General features: G+C 36.9%; 2 protein-coding genes across 4 annotated transcripts; one reads left to right on the top strand and one right to left on the bottom strand.

Annotated features, from left to right (window-relative positions):
• The first annotated feature begins 3,508 nt into the window (after window positions 1-3,508).
• On the top strand, window positions 3,509-7,102 carry LOC128860481 (N-acylneuraminate cytidylyltransferase A). The gene is made up of 5 exons (XM_054098046.1): window positions 3,509-3,852; window positions 3,923-4,113; window positions 5,872-6,076; window positions 6,140-6,313; window positions 6,614-7,102. The coding sequence occupies exons 1-5, from the start codon at window positions 3,788-3,790 to the stop codon at window positions 6,738-6,740; spliced, it is 762 nt and encodes a 253-aa protein (XP_053954021.1). The 5' UTR covers window positions 3,509-3,787; the 3' UTR covers window positions 6,741-7,102.
• LOC128860480 (disco-interacting protein 2) lies at window positions 6,835-23,740 on the bottom strand. Of its 3 annotated transcripts, none has more exons than XM_054098043.1 (18): window positions 23,469-23,740; window positions 23,090-23,261; window positions 22,684-22,758; window positions 20,995-21,360; window positions 20,792-20,920; window positions 20,514-20,707; window positions 20,334-20,427; window positions 19,677-20,229; window positions 19,278-19,615; window positions 17,834-19,141; window positions 16,262-16,422; window positions 16,061-16,142; window positions 12,306-12,410; window positions 10,865-11,234; window positions 10,042-10,702; window positions 9,498-9,952; window positions 9,277-9,425; window positions 6,835-7,039 (listed from the first exon to the last, which is right to left on the bottom strand). In XM_054098043.1, exons 2-18 carry the CDS (start codon window positions 23,175-23,177, stop codon window positions 6,936-6,938), a joined length of 5,232 nt encoding a protein of 1,743 aa, XP_053954018.1. In that variant the 5' UTR covers window positions 23,178-23,261; window positions 23,469-23,740; the 3' UTR covers window positions 6,835-6,935. The 3 variants fall into 3 exon arrangements, with proteins under 3 accessions (XP_053954018.1, XP_053954019.1, XP_053954020.1); XM_054098044.1 differs by having other exon boundaries at window positions 16,262-16,371; XM_054098045.1 differs by lacking the exon at window positions 20,792-20,920.
• Between the last annotated feature and the right edge of the window lie 265 nt (window positions 23,741-24,005).

Here is a 24,005-nt window from a genome sequence, read left to right as displayed (position 1 = left end):
AGAGTAGAAAAAACCGACAGTGGGAAAGCTGCTAAATGAAATTAAAAAAAGTTGTGTTTATTATAGAATTTGTTTACTCATTATTCTAAGATAATTTTAATTTTAAAATAAAGAATAAGAAAGTACGATTGCACGATGAGGTTGATACTTGAAATTTTGGAGATGCAATGTGATTACAGGAGAAAATTTGTTGTAATCACAAAATTGCTTTAATAAAATTTGTCTCGTTAAACTAATGGACAAGGACAGTATATATAAAGTCGTAGCACTAGATTAACAACACTTACATGTATTTTGTGTTTTACATTTAAAACGTAAAAAAAACGAAGTCGCAAAAAGGAAACAGGCCACTTTGACATTCAAAACACACAATTTCAAAAAAAAAAAAATCAGTTACTCTAGTAGTAGCACCTTGTACACATTTTCTTCTTCTTACGGAATGTTGGCCGCCTTTCATCTTCACTTTGATATAATGTGAAGTACACACGCTCCAACTATTGGTGCAACACGCTGAAAAATGAATTGGATGGCTACTTAGTCTACATATTTCAACACGACATACAATACGTTGTGCAACTTTATTAATTGATTTTGTGATACTAGCATACCCGTAAGCGATACAGCCATTTTCTTTTAAAATATGGATTACTTAAATAGCATTTCTATATTTTTTTTATTTTGCTTCATTTTTTTATTATAATGTATTTTAAAAAATACAAAATTTTTGGTTTTGTCGTTTAAAGGCATTAATAATAACTTTTGCACATCCAGTTCTTGATATAATTGTTCGGTTGTCCATAGGAAAAGTACTCTAAACGCAAATCTGTGCCAATATATTTAAAAGTTCGCCTGCAGCTTTGCTTATTGTAATACCAAATTAAATTTTTACTGGAAATTGACGACGTTTGTATTCCAATGTTGTTGTTGTTGTAGCAGTAAGAGGAGCCCGTCAGTGTAGAGTATATAATCGGTCGTCTTCATCAGGCTCATCTAAAGGTAGGCCCAGGAAACATGCTGTTTCGACAGGTTAGGTCCAGATGGAGAGGGGTGTTAGATGAGTGGGTTTTAAAGGGCATGTGAAAAGGTGGTTAGTGTCGTGCGGGGTGCCTTCACATGCCGAACATAAGTTAGGTATGTTGGGGTCAATTCTGGATAAGTAGAAGCTTAACCTGCTACAATATCCGGAACGTAATTGTGCCAGTGCTACGCGGGTCGTACGGGGAAGCTGGAGCTCTTCATCTGCAATGGGTGGTGGCTGGACTCCGATTACGGCATTCACTAGACGGGAGCTTATGAAGGTGGTAACAGTCTCCCGGTGAATGTCGTTTAATGTCTGTCTCCTGGGTGAAACCTACGGTAGCACCCTAACAGGAACTGTTTGCTGAGCAGTTTGTTATGCTCCTTGACAGGTAGCATATTGGCCTCGTTGTGAAGGTGTTGTATTGGGGACATCAGTCGCTGTCCGAATGGCAGTATTTTGGCATGTCTGGAACTTTATCCACTGCGTGTCACTAGTTCCAGGCGAACAGACAGGCGCAGCATAGTTTAGAACCGGCCGGCCAATTGCCTTAAATGTCGATAGCAACAATTCTTTGTCTTGTTGCCTTGTTGCGATTTTGGACTTTAGTGGCGATTGCGGTTGTGTGCGCAGAGAAAAAGAGCAAACTGTCGAAGGTTACACCCAAAATTTTGTGATTGTTTACCGTAGAAATTGGTGTGTCATCGACTTTTACCTTGAGAGGCAGTTTGACCTCCTTTGTTCAGGTGGTAAAGAGGGTCGCCGTGGATTTAGTGAGGGAAAGTTGGAGGTTCCTCGCAGTGAAAAAGCCAGAAAGATCGGTGAGGTAGTTGTTCACTTTGGAGCCCAGGCCATCGATGTCATTGCCCTATTATCGTGCAGTCATCAGCGTATGTGACCTGGGAGACTCCCTCTGGTGGCTGGGAGAGTTTCGAGATGTAGAAGTTGAACAGCAAGGCTGAAAGGACACCACCCTGCGGAACAACATGCTTAGTCTTCATCTGTTTAGATGTGTGGTCACGAAAAATGACTGACGAATGACGACCGCTCAGATAGTTGGCGGACCACCTCTTCAGCCTTCAGCCAATCTTTAAGTTGTTATCTGAGCAGTATCCACTGTTTTTGGCACCTAAACACGACCTGATACCCAATTGTTTCATTTGGAAAGAAATTTTTATATCAGATTTCCATTGCGTGAGCTTGCTCCATTGCTTTAGAATGCTTTCGGGGAGGTTTGACGGATATTTTCTTTACCGATGGGTCCAAGAATGAAATAGGAGCCGGATGGTACTAAAACGATAGTAATAAGTATCACTACGCTAGGGGGGAAATGGCAACTGATTTTCAAACGGAAATTTTTGCCATCCTAAAAGTAGCCGAATGGATAATCGAGAGGAGATGGAGCGGCAAACAGATTGGAGTTTTTAGTGAAAGTCAGGCTGCACTGCACTGAAGATCCTAGAGAACCCGAAGCAAACCCCAAAGATTGTTCAGCAATGTAAGAAGAACCTTAATTCTGTCGCAAGACAGAACAGGCTTGTACTTATATGGGTTCCAGGGCACTCCGGTGTTCAAGGAAACGAAATTGTCGATGAATTGGCCAACCGCGGATCAGTCGTTCCCCCATAAGGGGGCCGAGCCAATAATTCACTAGAAATGGATGTGAAAGGGAGATATGTATGATTCTTCACTATATTCTATCCCAAACCAGATCTCTTATGAAATTTATGATGGTACCGAGATATTTTCCAGAACCGATAGAAGCGTTAGACCATATTCCGAGCCTGTGTAGATGGTTTCGCAGTCTACAGAGGCACGTGGGAATTATTATACCATGCTCTTTGAAAGGTTTTTAAGTTATTTGAAATTTTAAGATTCGAACCTCTCAGTAAAGATATTGACTTTCATCGTATCTTTTGAGCTCATCTTTCTTGATTTGTTTTCCCACCGCCTGGAAGAGCATAGGGACCCTACTAGTTTAATAACCACAGCCTCTCTGACCAATACATCACCTACTTTGCCGGCATATACTTCCGCTAGAAATATGATCGGAAAGCGGCCCATTGGAAATGATAGTTGTATATTGTGATTAAAGATTCTGGCTTTATATCTTATATCTTTTGTCGTCATCGAGCCATTTTTGTACCAATGCACGGTAACTGTTGGAGTTTCCTCCCAAGGTCAAAGGAGCTACAGTTTGCTTTGTTATCCAGTTCAATTTTGAACCGTTTTTAATAACTCATGACGGTGGCGGCCGTAGCCGAATGGGTTGGTACCTGACTACCATTCGGAAGTACGTAGGTTGGAATCTCGGTTCATGAAACACCAAATGATAGAAAATTTTTTCTAATAGCAGTCACCCCTCGACCCCCGAGTGTATTTCTGCCATGAAAAAGCTCCTCATAAACTGTAGGTCCTTCAATATGTGGATCAACATGAAGACGCACACCACAAATAGGAGGAGGAGCTCGGCCAAACACCCAAAAAGGGTGTAATTCGACATTTTTTTTATATACACCAGAACTACACAGATAAAAAATAAATTTCCCAACTCGCCGTAGCCTACGTACGATGCTTTCTCCCTTTGACCACAGGTTTCAAACACAAAAACACCTTCAATTGGCTTCTGACAAAATCTACATAGCGATTCGAGCGAACAATTGCTGCCTTATTAACTATAATGTTTAGTGTCAATTTAATTCAATAATCTAATTCAGAAGAGCACTACGCTTCATTGTAACCGCTAAAAATTCAACAGGAGAAGTGAAAATGTATCTCCTACAGATTTTTCTATTTATGTATTTACAAGGACTTTCATTAAATTTAAACTGTTGGTAAGTGGAAGAGGAATTATAAATTATTGAAAAAACAAAATACATGAGTGGTATTTTCTGCTCCTGTTAGCTTTGAGAGTGAAGTACACGCTTTGGTACTGGCACGCGGTGGTTCTCAAGGCATACCAAACAAAAATCTGAAAGAACTAAACGGAACTTCCTTATTAGGACGTACAATAAATATATTGAATGGCTCAAATTTATTTGAACACATTTGGGTATCGACGGACAGTGAGCCAATTGCGAGTGAAGCTATTAAATGTGAGTTGCAAAAAAAAAAAATTATATACATATATATCTATTTATATATGTACATACATATATGTATATAGAAAGAAGAAATTGGTGTAGGTATATAATTGGATTAAAAAATGTAATATTTACAAAGTATATTTACTTATTAAACATACGGTGACCAGATAAGAACATTAGGAAGGGAAGTTTAAAAAGTATATGTGAGATATCAAATAGATTCTGCCTTTATTTTGAAGCTACATCATGCCATTAGCACATTAGCAAATGAGAGACAACAATTGTTGTCAGTGCTTCAACCGATTGGTTCAATTATTGATGATTTGGTCCAACATGTGCGGCGTTATTCTCGCAATAGTGTGTCCAATGTTGACCTCGAGCTCATCCAAAGTGACAAGATCACGACAGTTAATTGATAAACACTCTCCTTCACAATTTCAAACGTTGCGTCGCTTCTAAGGCATGTAGGCCCCTTTTGGGGTCACAGCTCACATATGTGGATGCTGTCCTATTTAGAAAGAAATAAGATCGGATAATAGCACCATGCCATACACCACACCAAACAGTCAATCTTTGTAGATGCATTGATGCTTGGTCGAACACTTGTTGATTGTGTTCGCTTCATTAACGGTAATTTTGCTTGTTGACATAGCCGCTGAGGCAAAATGATCCCTGCCCGAAAAGGTTACTTTGCAAAATATTTATGCATTTGAATATGTAAAACTGAGTCGGACTGATTTGGACAATAGCTTCAAATAATTTCGACACAGCGTGAAACGATGCATGATGAACTGGCAAACCTTATTGAATGTTTTTACAGCTGAAGGTGAAAGTCGATGACACACCAATACCGACCGTTAACAGCCCCAAAATTATGGGTGTCACCTTCGACAGTTTGCTCAGCTTTTCAGCGCATACATCCGAAATTGCCAATAAGGTCCAAAATCGCAACAAGGTTCTCAAATAACTAGCCGCCAGCACTTGGGGCAAAGACGAAGAAATGTTGCTGGCGACATTTAAAGCAACCGGCTGGTACTGAATTATGTATGCTGCGCGTCTGGTCGCCTGACACTAGTGATTCGGAGTGAACATGCTCCAGATCTGTCAAAATACTGCAATCAGGACATCCACGCGGTGCCCCCTACAACACTATCATGCCCCCGGTCAAGGAGCACAACAAAAGGCTCAGCAAGCAATTCCTGATTTGGTGTTACCGTAGAAATCACTCCTACAGACATTTGCTTGAGCCTGAACCACCTCCAAGGCGAGTCAGCAGACATCTCTTCAATTATATTGATGTGATCCGGTGCAAAACTCAACTGCAACTACTCGACCGAAAAGTATTTATACAGACGCCAAGCGGCATTCATCGGGAGACTCTCACCATTTTCCTAAACTCCCGACCCCCGAATGCCGTTATCGGAGGCCAACAATCACTTATTACAGACGATCTTGCCGCTGCCTCATGAGATCCACGTATCTTAGGCTCAATAACGATTATAGTGGATTAAACTCCTACTTACGCGCATTCCGCACGATACTAACCACCTATTGCCCTCTAAAACTTATTAACTTAGGCGTGTTAGGACCTCTGGACCTAACCTGTCGAAATAGCACGTTTTCTGGACCTACTGTTAAACGAGTTTTTCAAAGAGTTTGGACAAACAATGAGATTACTTAACAAAAACCGATATAATCTAAATGTTGGTGCATTTGAATCTAAAATAATTATATAACCTAACTAATTTACATCCTTTGACATTTTAGTTGGCGCTCTGGTGCACATAAGAGACCCGCTTTACGCTCAGGACAATACTTCTTCCTTAGAGTCTGTCAAGCATTTTTTATTTGGGCACGAAACTATCAAACGATTCGCATTATTTCAATGTACTTCAATATTTTTGAAAAATCATTATATCAAAGAGGCGCTGAAGCTGTTTGAGACAAAGGATTGCGTTTTCGCAGCAACTAAGTACTTTCAACTATGCTAAATATTTATGTATCTAACGAAAAAGAAAACAATATAATTTCACAGATCGCATAAATTACGCTGGAAGATGCAGGAGAATAAGCATGTTGTGCCATTAAATTTTAATCCTGAGCGCAGACCACGACGACAAGATTGGTCTGGAGAATTAATCGAAACAGGCATGTTCTACTTTTCGACAAGACATCTAATCGAAGTGGAAAATCGTTTTCAAAATGAGAAGTAAGTAGAATTGTAATACTCATCGCCCTTAAAATTGGCGATTTCCGAATATTTGTATAAATAAAAAAGCTTTGAACATTGGAGCGGCCCGTAACCTTTTTAAAAGCGCTCGTTCTGTGTTGGTTTTTCAATTGCTGTCGTTCGCCATTTACTTTAATTCGTTCCACGTACTCTTATACACTTACTACGTATTTTCAACCAATCGAGATTTGGTTATTTGCATTCCATACTTTGCTTATTCGTTATTGCTGTATAAGTATTTTAAAACATCCGTTTGACATTTTCTTTATTTATTCGCAGTTGCGGTGTAGTTGAAATCGACGAGGCTGACTCAATGGAGATCGATACCTATACCGATCTGAAATTGGCACAATGCCTTCTTCAATATAGCTCGGGTACCACTGGTTGCACGGACCCGGTTCCATAATTACATTAATGAAAAGACAAATGCAATCATTTGAGTACTATAAAATATTTAAACATATTTTTATTATTAATATTATTATTATTTATAAGCTTAAAGTAATAGTGTATAATAAATAATTTCATTTTCATGTATCGTCATATATATGTACGTATTGTATGTATGCATGTATGTTTTATGTAACTATTGTATATGTATTTACATATTGTATGCGACGTATATAGGATCCAGCTGATCAGCCAAAAATCCATCACGCAAATGCATTCGTTGTTTTTCGCCGCGACTATTGATCGGAACAACGCCTGTGAAATACATAAAAAATATAAATTTGATGGTTTGAAATAAAGGCCTTACAAAATTATAAATGCAGTTTTGACCAAACAATTTATTTCGACTTCGATTTTTCTTTTTGTAAAATGATATATTACTGACTGCTGTGGTTTTCTTATAACGCGCAATAGAGTTAAATAAAATATTAAATATTTATTTTATTTTATAAAGGTTTACATAACAATAAAATTATTATACAAACTGAAAGTAGTGCAGCGCTAGCATCGGAGGCTTTCGGCTGGTATTAAATATTTATTTTTCTACTCTAAAAGTAAAAACTACCAAAGCTAATTAGGCGATTTTGACAAAAGGCTCCAATTAAATGTTTAATTAAATTTATTATTGAAGTGAAAAATCTTTAACGAGGGTTGTGAAAAAAGATCGCCATGGAAATCGATCATCTTAGGAAGTAGTGGTTCGAGGTACAAAGGGGGAGAGAGAGAGAGAGATTGCAATGGGTGTAGGCTTGAAAGATCGGGCGACTTGTTAGCGCACATCATCATACGGCGGCTAAATACCATCATCATCATCGGGCAGCTTTATAGTTCGGGTGGACTTAGCTTCGTTCACGATTCGTTTCCAAACATCTCAATCCTCGATAATAGTTCTCCAATTTCAACACCCAGTGTTCTCACGGTCATTAGAACTTGTTCAAACCATGTTAGTCTTGGATGTCCTCGTGCTTTAGACGCTACGGGATTGTAAGACACGATTGATTTCTTGGGGCGCTCATCTCTTATGCGCGTAATATGACCCAACCATCGCAATCTTTGGGACTTGACGCATTTTACGATGTTCTCGTAGCCATGCCCAGTCGTACAGTCGTAGCGGATCAAACAACCTTCGCAGCACTTTTTGCTTAAATACTCTTTAGAAGCCATTGTCCAGCATTCAACTGTGTGCAAGAACTGGCCGTATTATAGACTGGTATAGACGTAGTTTGCAATCTCTCGTAAGAAAGTTAGATTTTAATAGTTTGGTATGAGCGAAATATGCTGTTTCTTGCCGCAACCCTGCTTTGTATTGTGTCGTGTGAGCTATTGTCGATTTGTATTGTGACTCCCAGGTACTTAAACGATAGTACGCCCTCGAAGCGGTAAGTGCCAATTATCATGTCTTCTGGCTGTCTTCTCCCCACCTTACGTGAAATCTTCCGATATTTGGTTTTTTCTGCATTTATTGTGAGTCCTACGGCTTCAGCATCTTTCTCGATGTTGAGAAAAAGTTCGGCTAGGTATTTTTTATTTCACGCGATTATCGTGCCAATGCCAATAGCAATAGTTTGGCCAATAGCATTGGCGCCGTCGCCAAATTGAGAATTCTAATCCAATTATTATACATTTGTTGACTTGTTGATTTTAATAACACAGCCAATCATTTCAAACTGGCTAAAATTACGGCACAACTAATGGAATGCCTATTTTGAAATGAAATAAAAATAGTGGCCCTAAAAGTCTGCTATTGGATATCTACTACATCAAAGTTTGCGTATAACTGCAAATATCTTCTAAGCCAACGATAATAACGATTTAACGTTCTAGTGATTTCTGTAGCACTTGTAATTAAAATAATGTTTGTTTCGCGCAAAGAATTCTTGGTGTAAGAAGCGTAGTTAACCGCAGTTTGAACTCTGTTGTTGGCGAAGTATACTTTGAACAGCATTTAACCGGAGTGCACAAATACAGAGTGTCCCAAAAATGCGCATTTACACAACTTAATAGATTATTCTTTATTAAAATAAATGCAGATATTAGACTAGACTTTGAAAAGGATATAGTGGAAGTGCAAAGACGGTTTAGGAGTGAGTTCAGTGATGTCATAGTTATTCACACGCGTCTTAAGAATTACTAGAAATTTACCGTGAAACTTCAGGAAATTTTGTTCGGTATTTCGAAATGGGCATCAATTTAGGTTTTTGTTTTCTTTAGTTTATAATTTTTATCTGTAATATAGAATTTTCTGAAGTTTCGCGTTAAATTTTTAAGGGTTCTTGCGACTCTTGTGGATATCCGTGACATCCCTAAACGTTATATATAGATATAATGTTTTTATAAGCACGTAAAATGTGGATAAATTTTTTTGGAGCACTATGTATGTAAATAAAAGTGCACTTGTGAGATTTTTATGACGTTCCTTGTTCTAAAATCTTTTTAATTTTTCAATTAATATGGTCAAAAAGGAAAGCACCAACAAATCTGTATGCAATTACCTGGATCGACAACAACAACAACGCCAACAATCAACTGATGCTCTTCTAAAACTGTGTTAGTTACTAATGGTACCAAGTCCAATGCTTCAGATTCATTCCCGTCAAGCTCAACAACAACAACTAATAAATTAGTCCATGTGAAAACGGCACTGCGTTAAAAAATAAATCACAATTTAATTTTATACATATGCACAGTAGTTGTTTATGTATGTGTTTCATACCATTCAGCGATTTTCTTGTGACACCTTAGCACCGAGTTTTCTATATCGATCGGATGATAATTCATGCCACGTAGCGTAATTACCTCGTCCAAAGCACCCACTACATACACAGCATCGTGAAGTTCTTGATCGTTGATGTTTCCCATTGAGCACTGATCGCCGCTAACGCTGGGCACTTGCGGACCAGTCGACATCGATGAGAAATTCAAATGCAGCTGACTCATCGAGTTCAGAGATTCATTATCGCTATCACGGCTGGCCACACTGGGCGTGGTCTCATCCAAAATGGAAACAGCTTGCGAACATTCAGTGCGCCGCAAAAAGCCTAAATAGCCAGTGCGTGCGTAGACTTCTGTTGTCGCGCCAGTCACTAGTTTGGCATTGAAATGATCATTATAGTCAGTTTCATCACCGTAAATGGTGAAGTAGCCATTAGCGTTGTGTGGTGATTGCACCTATAAACAAAATACAAGATATCGGAAATTAAAGATTTAATTTAATTTACTAGTTTTCAATTTTAGTATATTCTACTTTATTTATTTACCCAAATTTCACCCAAGTGTGAGTCGCCACAGTGCCCCTTTGTCTCTGGATTGGCAATTATTACCTTTACGCCCGGCAATAGCTTCCCCGATTCGATCAGACACAGCGAGTTTGGCGCACCACGTTCCACCAGAGCCACACGATTATTTCGCAACGCGCGCAGATCAACATAGACTTGTGCACTCTCTGCCGAGCTGGCACCCTGCACACAGATGGCTGGATTAACACGACAGCCAAATGAAGTGGACACGCAACGCGTATTCAAGCCAAGCGCTTGGAAGAGCTTACAAAATTGCTGTGTTAATTGTACGCGCGGACGCTCTTCAGCCACCACTACACATGTGCGCACACAACGCAAATCAACATTACGTTGCTTAAGCATCGGTATGGAATTGCTTAGTGCCTTCGTGCACAGTTCGATGACGCCATACGAACAGAAGGTATCTCGTACCCGATAATGCGACAATGTTGATAGCCATAGGCTGGGATTCGTTTCAACTTCGTATGGTGCAATGAGAATCGAGTGATGCCCACTGTAGACACCAATTAAGGTCCACATGGCGAAACCGAGACCACAATATGGATCTAGACAGAGAGCAACGTGACGAGAAGGATATAATTCGCAGGCTAATTTTAAGCTTGCGCACAGACTAGAAAGGGACCTGCAGGAACAAACACATAAAACATTAGCTAAGACGCCTATAAAAAGTTAAAGCCATGCAAGTGGTTAAGGCTAAATCGGAGAACGTAAAAAACAGATTCAAAGTAATAGTTGTTCAAAAAGTTAATAAATAGTAAAATATTTTCTATTTCACTTAGCTTACCGATGCGTAATGTTCACACCGCTCAAGCGGCCACAAGTGGAGACGCTAAAATCCAAATATGCCGTAGAGTCCAATGGTGCATTCGCAATTGACATTAATTTTCGTTTAGGATTGTCGTCAATGTCCAATATGGGTGGCCAAGTTTTCGGATCGATGGAAGCAGCAGCTTCGCGCGATTTCAATAATTTTATTATCGGTTGTATAGAAAGCACAATAACACTTTTCGAGACATCGACAATCATGCGCACAGTTGGTAGAGTCGTTATAAGATTTTGTGGATGAGGTGGTCGAATAGTGATCGGAATAGCAGCCAAATAAAGACAACCATAGAAGGCGCATAATAGATCCAAGCCAGGTGGAAATATTAAAGCTTCATTAAAAAAGATTAAATTTTAGTTAAATTAAAAATTATCGTATGGTGGTTCAGAATTCACAAAAAAAAAAAACATAATTTGCTTTGTAATTTAATCCTATTGCGTTCACGAATGAGGTGTTATTATATAAATTTAGTTTTATTGCCCAGCTTTCTAGTGGCATCTAACGGCTAGAAGGCACGTTAATATATAACTCTCGCGTTGAGCCAAAATCTCCAGTTAATTCGAATACAAATACAAGGTGGCGCAAAATAATCATCCAATTTTATTTGGGAACAACTTTTCTACTACAAAAAAATTATTTTGAGTGATGGAAATGTTTATTTCGAACTTTACGCGCTCCATTGCTTGTCTGTTTGTATACTGCAGCTGTCTAATTCAGAAGTGTCAAATATGATTGACGTACGACGCCATTTGCAAAAATTATAAATCTTCCAATAGGGTGATTAATTTTGCGCCATTTTGTAGTAGAAAATTGTATCGAATTAAAGGTTAAGAACTAAAAAACACATTATTTGACAATATTTAAAAAAATAATAACACGAAATGTGTATAAGTATGTGTGTATATCGGATTTGAAATTGTTTACATTTTTAATTTATAAAAAGTTTCTAATAGCAGTCGCACCCTTCTGTGACAGACCACCGAGCTCCTTTAAACGATGAAATTGCTGTTTTTTAATTTATTGTACCCTTGTGAGATACTGACGATCAAACACCAAAAAAATATTTATAAATTAAAAAAACGGATTTCTCAGTGAAAAATTTCTGATAAAATAATAGAAAAACTCAAATAGGCTTTAAATGAGATTTTTTTTCATTTCTGAACACAGGGGCTTTTCTTAGTATTGCGCGTCCAAATTTAAAACTTGAAGGTTTAATGATACACAACCATTAAAAATATTATAATACCATTGTAATATATTTGGTAAATATTTTTTCATAAATTTGTCCGCATTTAATTTGTTTAAAAATATAATATATAAAAATTCAGAAAACTAGCAAAATGCTTTTTAGAATTTGACAATGTTGGAACCCAGGCCAATAACTAGTTCATATTTAACTTACCAACATGATCCCCAGGTTCAATACGTCCTCGTTCTTGTAAAAGCGCTGCTATTTTTTCGGCTCGTTTATGTAATTCTGAGCATGTCAACGTTTTTGCGATAGCACCTTTAAGAAAGATATGTTAATTAACATTTTAATACAACAAATTTTAAAAGTACGTACGAGGGGCGTCTGATCAGTTCGTGATTTAATGTATTTAAGGGGGTATTCTGGTCTAGAAATTTGAATAAATCGAACATTTGTTTTGCATATTTTCAAAGTTTAGACTTTCAAATATATGCCCTTCAACGGATTTTTCAAAATTCGAATTATTTTCGGAGATACAGCGGATTTTGTGACGTGGCGTCTAAGCCGGCCGAGTGAAGCGAATCGCACAATGAACGGCAGATGTTAACGGACGACTTGAGGACTCGTTCTTTCCAGAAATTCTTTTGTATCCCACACAACCTTTATTTATTCTATAAATATATATACTTTATAAGTCTATAATGTATACGCCGATTAATCCAGAGTGAGTAGTAAATATTATGATCTAAGTTATGCTATTGGAATTGTTGCTCAAACTTCAAACGCGATTTTCTCAAAACTACTTTTTTTGAGATGGTCGTCATTATATCTCAAATTCTACCTGACCGATCGCTTTGAAGTTTGATAAGAATTTTTTATTATACATCTGTCTATCGCGCCTGCCTCGGTTTTTGAAAAATTTAAGTTTAAAGAATTTTAAAAAAATTTGAAAAGGTAAAAAAAAGAGGGTAAACAATTTTTTTTTTCAAGTTGACGCCATTTTGTGAATTTTTATTTTTTTCTTTGATTTGGGGTAATCCGATAGCGACATCCTAACTACTGAAGAATTTTTTTAATTTGTTTGTTTTAGATCACTACAAGGGTTAGAATCATGTCAACAATGGAGCACCGTTTTTTATGTAGCCCCCACTCCACCGGCCTGTAATTCCACGTTGTTTTTTTTTTGTTTTTTTTTTATTATTTTTTTTTTTATACTTTTCCAATATTAATAAAAACCATGAAAAAATGGATAGTATAAATGTTTTTCATTTTTGTTATCTTAGTTTTAAAAATACCTAAAATTAAGGCGTCTAGACCAGAATACCCCCTTAATGTAAGAACAGTATGACAATGAATGAATGAATGAAAAAAAAAAATTAAATATAAATATTAAAAAAAAAATTAAATATAAATATTAAAAAAAAAATTAAATATAAATATTAAAAAAAAAATTAAATATAAAAAAATATATATAAAAAAATATACAATAAAAAAAATTGCTCGGTATTAGTATTTGTTTAAAAAAAAAAGCAAAAACAAAAATAAATAGAATAATACAAAAAAAATTGCTACGAATCACGCCTGGCCTTTTAAAAATTCCGTGTCCTTCAACAGTCGCATTTTCTTGAAAGAACGCCGCACTGCGCACACACTTGCTACGTCTCCGTACCTGAGCCAATAAAATATATATAATTGGCGCGTACACCCTTTCTGGGTGTTTGGCCGAGCTCCTCCTCCTATTTGTGGTGTGCGTCTTGATGTTGTTCCACAAAATGGAGGGACCTACAGTTTCAAGCCGACTTCGAATGGCAGATATTTTTATGAGGAGCCTTTTTATGGCAGAAATACACTCGGAGGTTTTTGGTGTTTCACCGAGATTCGAACCTAATTCTCTCTGTGAATTCCGAATGGTAATCCCGCACCAACCCATTCGGCTACGGCGGCCGCCTAGCATAATACTAATAAAAAATTGTAGGCATCTCAGGCAGATGATCGACTATTAATACGCTATCCTCGAAAAAGGTCGCCATGAGCTGAATTCATCCCAGTAGATAACGAATGAGGTTTATATTTTATAAATACAGTTAAATTGAGTTTAAACGCTCAAATTTGCAGGGTTTGCTCGGTAATACTGATATTTTTTAAATCAAATGGTCTATCGACTCTGAATATGTTGCAGAAGGAAAGAGAGAGTTCAGTAACGAGACTGAGTGCCCCAGATTTGCGAAAGTGATTTTGAAATTTTTCTCTTTAGCACATACATAAATGCAATTAAAATTACACAAATCGCAAAACAGAAGGTTTCATATTTGAGTTGAAAAAACTCCATACCAAAATTTTCAGCACTGAATAAATAACCGAAATTATTAAAATTTGTTCAAATTACTTTTTATTATACCCAAGCCTAAAAATAATCTAATTTCAGGAAAAAACTGAAAACCGTGTGAAACAACCACGTTCTCACGACAATCGGTTCTAAGTTACCGGAACAACTCGGATTTACATCCAGCCAAGGACTGTCACTTATATGATGATGCAACAACAACAATAATAATGTAAAAAGTACGTGCATCATTTGACATGGAATCGTTCAAAATCCTCAAGTTATAAAAAAACAACCCAAAGAAATTTCTTCTCCTCTAAAAAAAAATTTACGAATCGTAAAACAATAAAACGTGATTTTCATCTAGTGGCCGCAGAGAGTAAAAAATAACTAGAATCCTTACAGGATACAGTAATAACAAAAATTACTTAAATAAAACTAAAGCTATCAATCTTTATGTGATGTGGTCAAACTGATAGCAACATTCATCAAACTTTTCTCTATTGGAACAAAGAAATCCATTATTTTCTCGGTAGAAGACTGTAGTGATCGATATCTCGTAAAGTATCGATCAGACAATTTAAAGTTTATGTTCTTTGTCAAGGTGACATTTCACACGAAACATTTTTTTTTGCTATTTTTTATTTGTTCCGTTCAGTTGTGAGTTATAGGGTGTTGACAATGGAACAACAAAGAGAAAATTCGGTACATTTTACAGTTTTCCAGGCCGCTGAAATTGTGAATGGTGTTTATGGTGCCGATACAATACCAGCTAATTAAGTGCAATATTGGTTGCGCCGATTCCGTTCAGACATTTTTGATGTTAAAGAAAATGTCGAGAAAATCACAGATATAATCGAAGTTGACCGGCATGTTAGTAGTCGTAGCATCACCCAGGAGCTAAAGATCGACCGTAAAACAGTTTTAAAGCATTCGCGCAAAAATTTGACGCAAAAACTAATATTTTGATATCTTTCAAACCAACACAGATTTCTGTGAATTGCTTCACGATATGAATTATTGTAAAATAATTCAATTAGTTAAATTTAATTTTTTTATTTATTCTTTATTCTAAGCGTAAGGTATATATGGGGTGAATATCCGTTCACCGCGTTTAAGCATTCAGGTAATTTCTAGTGATACGCTACTATTTTCAGATATAATAACTGAAAAATTTGTCCATCATCTTCGAAGCTCTTGCGTGGATACGCAAATCGTTTAATGTAGTACAAAAAGTGGAGGGAAAACCTGCTATTTCAAAACCCCGAAAACAAATCTAAAGGATCAGTACTTTACTTTGGGCAACTTAGTTGGAAATCGGTTTCATTTATCTTATGGTTTAAAAATGAAATGCAGTGAAAATGGTTTTGATTAAAGCCTTTTTTCTACTTCATCAGATATAAACATTTGACGACCAAAATCTGTTTTGGACGTAAAATGTATGTAGGTTATATGACAATGAATATCTGCAAAAACTCGCATGTGAGTTTAGTTTTGGAGACTGTAGTAGAAAGTAAAAAAGCACGTAACGCTTGGAAATTCAAAGTTTCCGCTTTTAATTAGTTTGCAAGTGAATCTAACTGGTAAGTATTCTGTACTTTAGTTTAATAGTACATAAACATTTTTTTTTTGTGACTTTTCTCACCTTTCGAGTTCAACAGCGTAAAGATGATATGGTCCGGTGAGGTATTAGCACGCCAACGTAAGACTCCAGTTATTAATTGATGCTGAAAACAAATAACTTATATCAATAACGGGTCTTTCATGTGGTACCATTATTATTATTTGTAACTTATATATTCTAATATAATTAATTTGCAAATTTTTGACCATTGTGGCCACTTACCTTTCGTTCATTCTCCTCTGACAAGCCGATGTCCCGACCTTGTGCGATGGCTAAACGGTTGCCCTGCACTAAATTTCCAACCATCACTGAGGCTGGCCCAACAGACGTGTCTGTAATACCACATCCAGATGAGCTTATTTTTGCAGTTGCAGTTTGCACACCTTTTTGATGTTAGTACATTTTTGTTTGTTTTTATTGGATTTAAATTGCAACAATTTCATTCATTTCAACCAATTCGTTATATGATAAATAAGTCGAGTGTAGTATTATATAAAATTATTTTTATAAATGTATTGTAGATATTGTTCGTGTTAATTATAGCAATAGTAGTGGTAGTGGTGGTAGTAGTAGTAGAAGTGTAGTTGGTGGTTGGTTATGTTTTCAAGTGTGTACAATGTTGATTATGGTTGCATCAAAGTAATGGTTTCGAAAAGAGGCAGCATAATGAAGAAAAGAAAAATAATTACATTGTTTATAATAATAAAAGCATTATTAAGAAAATTATTGGTTTTATTTAATATACACAGTAAAATTAACGAGATGGCTTTGAATATGACAATGAACCGATGAGAATGCATATTTATTTTACAACGATCCCTCTGTTAAATGGAGCAACTAAGTCATAAAATGAATGCGAAAAAATTGCAAAAGACACAAATACATAGGACATGATACATATACATTACATACACGTACATACATACTCAGCAATTTCTTATTTTTGTATGGTTGCAGAAGTTTCAAAAATACCAAAAACATCTAAAGTGGTATCTACATTAGTTTTCAATAGCGTTTACAGATGCACATAAATGCGTAAAATATCTTATATATAAAGACCGAAAAATAACGCTGAGGTTGGTTGATGGCTTAAAAGAAATATGCTACAATGAAATTTAGCGAAAGATTGTTCAAATCAATTTGATTCGGTACCAATTTGCAAAAAAACAAACAATTTCAATTCGCAATAATTTGTTGTTTGCATTATGACAAATGAAAATTCCAATCCCAAACGTTAGAATGATACCAAAACTGTTATAAATTGGCGTAACTGATCAATTTTAGATTTACTGAAATATTTAATTGTCTTGTATCGAATACAAAGTAAAGTAAACTTTCACCACAAACGGCATGTCTGTAATTGGCGTTGTTTAGGTGCGAATTACTTGTGCCCAAGTGAACAACGAGAAAGAACTTTTAAAAAACTATTATTATTATTTTAATATAACAACTTACTAGATCTGATACTCACATCAGGGCTAAATAAATATTTTAATGGCAGCTTTTTAGAGGCTGCATATTGGATCATCTGAATTTGCATTCGCAAATCTTATTTTATCAATGGCCAATTATCGTAATCACGTAATCATCACGTTAAGAAAATGTGAAGTGTATCGTTTTTTTTTAATAAAATATTTTACAGATCAATTTAGCTATAGTTAAACACTTTGGGCACATAGCAGTTGGTGGTTGTTTAGTATGTGTTGCGGTTTGTTTGCGTAAGTGTTTTGTATGCAATATATTGTTTGTATAGTAATGCCCTTCTCCACTTCTCCCCCTCACCTAAAAACTCACCTTGATGTATTTCTCGCGGTTTTGGCAGATTAGTGACGCACGTGTGTGGACACATTAGGACATTGGCCGGGTGCAATGAACCCTCCAAAAAGCGTCGTCGCGCCTCGCACAGATGTATACCGCCCAATGGGGTTTTCGGCAAATGATTTGGTGGCACGAGCGCTAGGCAATATATGCCCACTTGATGTATAGAATCGACGGCTTGTAGAACACGGGACATCCATTGGAAACTTTCTTCTTCGGAGCAGTCTGGACGCTGTTCGGCTATTACGCAAACGCGTTCATCTCGTAATACCTTAATACTGAAGACGGCGATCCGGCCGCGATAAATAAAGCGCATGGGTTCCACAGCTAATACTGTAGCAATGATATCGTCAGCATTATGTTTGCGACCCGTTACAGTCATTAAACCATCGCGTGAACCACAAACGAATACCAAACCGCCAGGGCCTAGGAAACCTAGCAGGCCCGAACGCACATAATACTCATCATTGATTGGTTTAAATGTAGACTCATCTTTTGTGGTATCTGGATCTTCGAGTAATGGCTGTACTTTAAATGTCGCATTGGTAAGACCATCTAAACCGAAGTAGGCTGTACCCGTCGAACCACTTGTTACACAAATCTCACCAACTTGATCGGTTTTACACAACACTGGTAGTCCCTCAGAACGCACCACAACCATTTGTGCAGCTGGCATAACTTGTCCGCAATCCTGCAGTGTTAGCGATGTAAGTGAATCTTCACTATCCACACGCACAACACCATGTGACAAGGCGGCCATAGATAGCACACCGCGTCCAGTAGCAGACTGACTAAAGCCGGTAGATGAGCGGCCTGGGCGTCGCAGTGACACTGTAAAAACTTCTGAGCTGCTGGCACAGGGACATATCGCGTCCGAACGCAAACCCTTCGATTGAAAAACATTTAAGAATTGATCACATGATGAAAGGGACCAAGGATTGGCACCATCAGCAACGAGCAGCATACGCAAAGACGACAGCGAGATATCTTTATGGTCCTTTGTAGCCAGTAACCCCCAATGCAAGTCACGACTTTTCACCAGACAGCATGAGGCACGATGTTTGGTGATAAGCTGCATCCACGACGAAGGACGCAACTTCATTAGTGCATAGGGAATGAATAGCACATGCATTCCATTCAAGACAGAGGTGAGCACAGCGTGCCATAGGCCGACTTCACGCTTAAAATCCAACACACAAACGATTGTTTCACCTTCAGTGTAGTGACAAGCCATGGTGAGAGCACGACAATGATTCATCATGGCTAAACGAGTGACTGTAACTCCTTAAAAGAAAAAAAGAAAACAAATTTTTGGAAGGGACATCATATAAATGAGTATATAATGTTTGGCTGTTTACGGACAGTCGTTAAAGTAATATTTTATTACCTTGCAAATAAATAAAAGCTTTTTGAAACATACCCATTACACTACCCTCCTTATCGGTTGTATATTCAATGTATGCCGTTGCCGTATCCTCAATTCGTATATTACCAACATTGAAATCTTTAGGCGGCTTAGGTAGATGTTCAGTTACAAACCATTGGAGGCGTGGCCAGCCCTTCAGCTTAGCAATTTCGCCGGTTGCAGACTTTGGCAAGCCTTTCAGACAGGCCTCAGATGTCAACGCGACTGTGATGCCACACGAGCTAAGGAGAAAGCCCACCTGTTGTGGCGGTGTATCTGAGCTAGATAGCGGCAGCTCAATTGGTAGTGGTACAAGACCACGAAACATGCATCCATACCAAGCGGTTATAAAACTGAAATTTGCAAAATTCAAAGTTAGTATAAGAATGTTTTAAAATTAAAAAATTTTGGAACCTCAAAGGATCATTGTTGGGATAAACTAAAGCCACACGATCGCCGGGCTTTAGAGTAATCTGCTCGGGACCCTTACTAAAGATTTTAGTTGACAGTGCATACGCAATTTTCTGTGCTCGTGACAACAATTTCCCATACGTTAATGTTGTGGTGATTTTTCCATTCGGATCGAGTACCGTCGCCATTGGCGATTTGAACGAGTTAGCACCGTAACGTTGTAGTGCCGCTTCCAGTGATCGTGGCAAGCCAGCTGGTACCGCCAATTGTTCACCTTGTACTGCCGTCATAATACTGCCTTCGGGTTTTGGCGCATTTGGATCTTTGGGATTTGCTGCAATTTCGAGTTCGATATCGTTGTCTTCATAAAATTCAGGCAATGGTCGTCGTTTGGGACGTTTAAGCGTGTTCAGGAGCTGCTGAATCTTCGCTGAAACTTTCCAGCGACCATTTGTATCCGACTCGCCTAGATCGGTTTGGGAAACATTTACATAGCGCGTCACGCGATCTGCTGCGTGACGGGTATTATTGAATTGAGTGATATCCGGAGCTGCGTCTGACATATAAAACGCAATAATTAATGGCACAATTAAGCATTTATATACATACGTATATAAAATCGAAATACAATTATAATTATATTTGGAAGCTTTAGCTTACATGGTTTGTGCTTGTCTTTGCTATCATTAAAATCTGTATTTTCTTTCATGTACGCTGTTGGTGGCGAGTCTGTGCTGGATGTATCTGAAGTTGGCTGTAAATGATAATTCGATTATTTCACTATTTTTATAGTATTAAAAAACTAAATTATAAACTAATAAACATTTACTAAAGACTTACCAGTGGTGGCAAATTTTGTGGTGGCCGCCGTTCCGGATATTTATGTTTATTTTGTGAACCGCCCATTGATGAGTCTCGTATGGGAGGTTTTATAATTGGCTCCATTATATTGCTAACATGATCACGTGGATAATTGTACTCCTTGTCGGGAGAAATGGTTTCCTCAGGAATGGATTCTTCATCAGTCGATGAATCTAAACAAAAGTTATTAAAATAAAAGTAATACATTTTTTAATTTTTATTCATTATGTATTCCCGGGCATTCTGCACCCGCTCACCAATATCATCATTATTGCGATCCGGACTTCGATTGAGCACAGAACTTCTCTTCGATGGCATTGGCAAACTAGGCTTCGGACGAGTTTTTAGTGCTGCAAGCGCTTGTTGTACAGCTTCTTGTCGCACTTCTAAACATACATTTTCGTCAAGTATATCAGCTTTGATATTGCCTCCATACTGTACTCAATGCAAAATAACTTACCGGAATGATAACGTTTCTCATTGTGTGTAATTTTTCGCTGTGTACGTCGTTGCCTGCTATGTTGATGGCTTGACTCGGATCTTTCTACATGCCCACTTCCACTGAAGTTGCCACTGCCACCACCACCGCCGCCACTACTACCGCCACCACTCATCGAATGATGGCTGCCATCTGACTTTTTAGATGCATTGGAATGTCTTTGATGAGATGATGGAAGTGATGGGACTTCAGTTACGTAACTATATCCCTCACTTGATACTAAGGCTCCGTCTTTCACAGTCTTTAGGTTTGGCGGTTGCGGCGTTTTAATATTATAATAAGGAGGCATCTGCTTGTCGCCCTTGTCCAAATCTTTAGAGTCATTTCCTATTGAGTTAAGAAACAAATGATCAATTTTTATGAGATATATTTTGTACATTCTTTTTTGTTTTTAAGAACCATTTATGCATTGTGTGGATAATAACTGACCTATTTAATTCTGCTTAAATGCTTAAAATGAAATAATAGTTTTTTTTTTTTTTTTTTTTAGCGTGACATACCACCAATGAGTTTAATGATTTAATTATTATCTTTGATTTACCTCCCTTTTAAATTGGTTTACATAAAAACACTGAACAACTTAATTTATGGAGTAAGGTGAGCGAGAAGGGGTATGGGTGCGCTCGAAAGCAAATTAATGTAAATACTCTGGTTGTTGTTTGAACTTATTATGAGCTTTTGATTTGAGCTGCAACTTTCAATATATTGATTAGAAATGCTTCACTTTCTTCAACGGGGGATGAAAACTCGTTTCCACGACAGTCGGTTCTACGTTACCGAAACGACCCGGATTTATATCCGGCCAAGCACTGTCACTCCAGCAGCATTCCCCGTATGTAAGTATGGGGAATGTTTATGCTGCTACAACAACTATTTTAAACTCCGTTAAATTTATTTTTCTTCAACTGAATCTCTGGTGAATCAGAACACCAATCCCATCAGAACATAATAACCGTTACCTAAAGTGGATATTATCGTATTTATTACTTTAATTCAAGGAGCACTTTCAAAAGTATCAGTTTTAGAATTCACTCCACGATGATATGAATGTGCATTGCAGGTCGGAAAGGACTTGCAGAAAAAAAAGGAAAACAATGATATCATCACATATCTATTCCAATGGATAAATCTTATATGCAATTACGCTGCGAATATGTAATCATCGTTCCTGAAATATCGCTACAACTTAACACAAAAAATTTAATTTCGAAGCTGCCGTGACTTCATACAATCATTTATGGGCGATTTAATATTTCATGCGTTGGTGATGCATTTTAATGTAAGTAAAATAAAACAAACTAATGGGAAACACTATATTCATTTAAGAACTATCGGATTTTGGTTGTGCAATAAAAACGCTGAAAATCATTTACAAAAATTATAAAAGTTTTTTACTGTACTTTAATCTATCAAAAAGACTGGTTTTAATGAGTAAACAGTCATCAAAGTTAGATTATATAAAATAGTGTATATATGTATATGTAAATAAGTAAACACATACTCGAATAGTAGAAGTGTTCAATTCATTATTAGAAATTAACAAGTGAGTCATGGGGATGCAAAATCAAAAGAGGGGGAAAATAGTTTAAGTTCCGTTAATTACTTCAAGTCTTTAAGTTATCGTTTTTCATTATTTGGAAATAGTCTCACCTTCGCTTGTCGGTATTAAAAATGGTTGAAGCAGCTTGGCTCGCTTCTTCTCATATCCCTTCTGGGTTATGTCGCCTGAAAAAATAAGCAGCGATAAATTAAAAACATATACAAATTTACAAAGATATATGTATAACAATTGCATAGACATAGACGCCGGTTCTAACACCAAAGCATAAAGAATAAATCAATTGCCTTTTTAATCTCGACCATGCATACTCGTATATATGTACATACATATATACACAAACAATACTTAAGGCAATATATATACAAAGGAGACTAGATTAACATGGTACGCATATCAGAAAAAGTAGACAAAAGAACAATTGACTTCATTCCTATTAAGACACATATGTACGTAATAGATTTTCCTTCAACTAGATATATCAAGCAAACAACAAACCTTCAGATAATTCCAAATCCAGCTCAGCCAACTTTTCTCGCACATCAGCAGGAAGCGCTGCGAAATTTTCCATTAAATTCGCAGACATTTCTGCAATATTTTTTGCTGTATTTTACTTTGTACCTTTTTGCAGTATTGTCGTATCCCACCCTTAAAAATACAGGACCTAGTCCTGCCGAAAAAAAATTTTCTTTCGTATTATTCACTTAAAAGCGATATTTTGAGAAAAACCACTTTGCACATAATAACAAAGGAATGCACATCTACTGACTTCAACACTATTTTTTATTATAAAAAATTAATTATATTTTTCACTACCATAGACACAATACACTAACTCTGTAGAAATTTTTGTCAGCTTTAAATCCTAGGTACATACAATATCATTCATATCCACATAAATACTCGTAGACGGAGTAGTTGGACAGTGAGCTGCCCAACCCCGATGATTCAACTCCAACGCAGAAAGCACATTCAGTAATTTTTCAAAGCAATTATCGTTCTTCGTTTATTCACACAACTCTTTATGGATAAATGCTCTACTTTCATTTATTACTTTGTAACAGCGAACTAAATTAAATTTTATATAAAAGGAATTAATCGAAGTTACACGAACTTCGCCTTTTTGACACAAAACAAAATACCAATGTTGCCAAAAATCATATTTTGTGAAATTGATCACAGAGCTGTTATCGCTTTTTATATCGTAAAAGTAAATATCGTATAAAAATAATAATTTATAATGCCATTGACGTAATGAATTTAGAGAAGTGTTTACATACAAAGAAAATAAAGTATAGACACATGGGCTCGCATATGGCGAATGTGCGGTATTATCCACCCTCTACAAAAAATCAGGAGCAGCGTTGCTCAGCTGATTTTTGTTTATCTGAAAACAAGCTGATCAAAATAGTTG

The sequence above is a fragment of the Anastrepha ludens genome, chromosome 4 (assembly GCF_028408465.1).
Source record: "Anastrepha ludens isolate Willacy chromosome 4, idAnaLude1.1, whole genome shotgun sequence".
Taxonomy (NCBI): domain Eukaryota; kingdom Metazoa; phylum Arthropoda; class Insecta; order Diptera; family Tephritidae; genus Anastrepha; species Anastrepha ludens.
Note: the sequence above shows the minus strand (reverse complement) of the source record. Positions and strands in the feature narration are given on the sequence as shown.

What these genes read in the sequence shown, in the direction of transcription:
- LOC128860481 (XM_054098046.1), top strand. Translation starts at nt 3,788, where the DNA reads ATGTATCTCCTACAGATTTTTCTATTTATGTATTTACAAGGACTTTCA. An exon ending in TGCGAGTGAAGCTATTAAAT is followed by an intron (nt 4,114 to 5,871) that starts GTGAGTTGCAAA and finishes TTGACATTTTAG; the next exon opens with TTGGCGCTCTGGTGCACATA. An exon ending in TGCGTTTTCGCAGCAACTAA is followed by an intron (nt 6,077 to 6,139) that starts GTACTTTCAACT and finishes ATAATTTCACAG; the next exon opens with ATCGCATAAATTACGCTGGA.
- LOC128860480 (XM_054098043.1), bottom strand. Translation starts at nt 23,177, where the DNA reads ATGTCTGCGAATTTAATGGAAAATTTCGCAGCGCTTCCTGCTGATGTG. An exon ending in TCGCAATAATGATGATATTG is followed by an intron (nt 20,708 to 20,791) that starts GTGAGCGGGTGC and finishes ACTTTTGTTTAG; the next exon opens with ATTCATCGACTGATGAAGAA. An exon ending in CACAAAATTTGCCACCACTG is followed by an intron (nt 20,428 to 20,513) that starts GTAAGTCTTTAG and finishes TATCATTTACAG; the next exon opens with CCAACTTCAGATACATCCAG.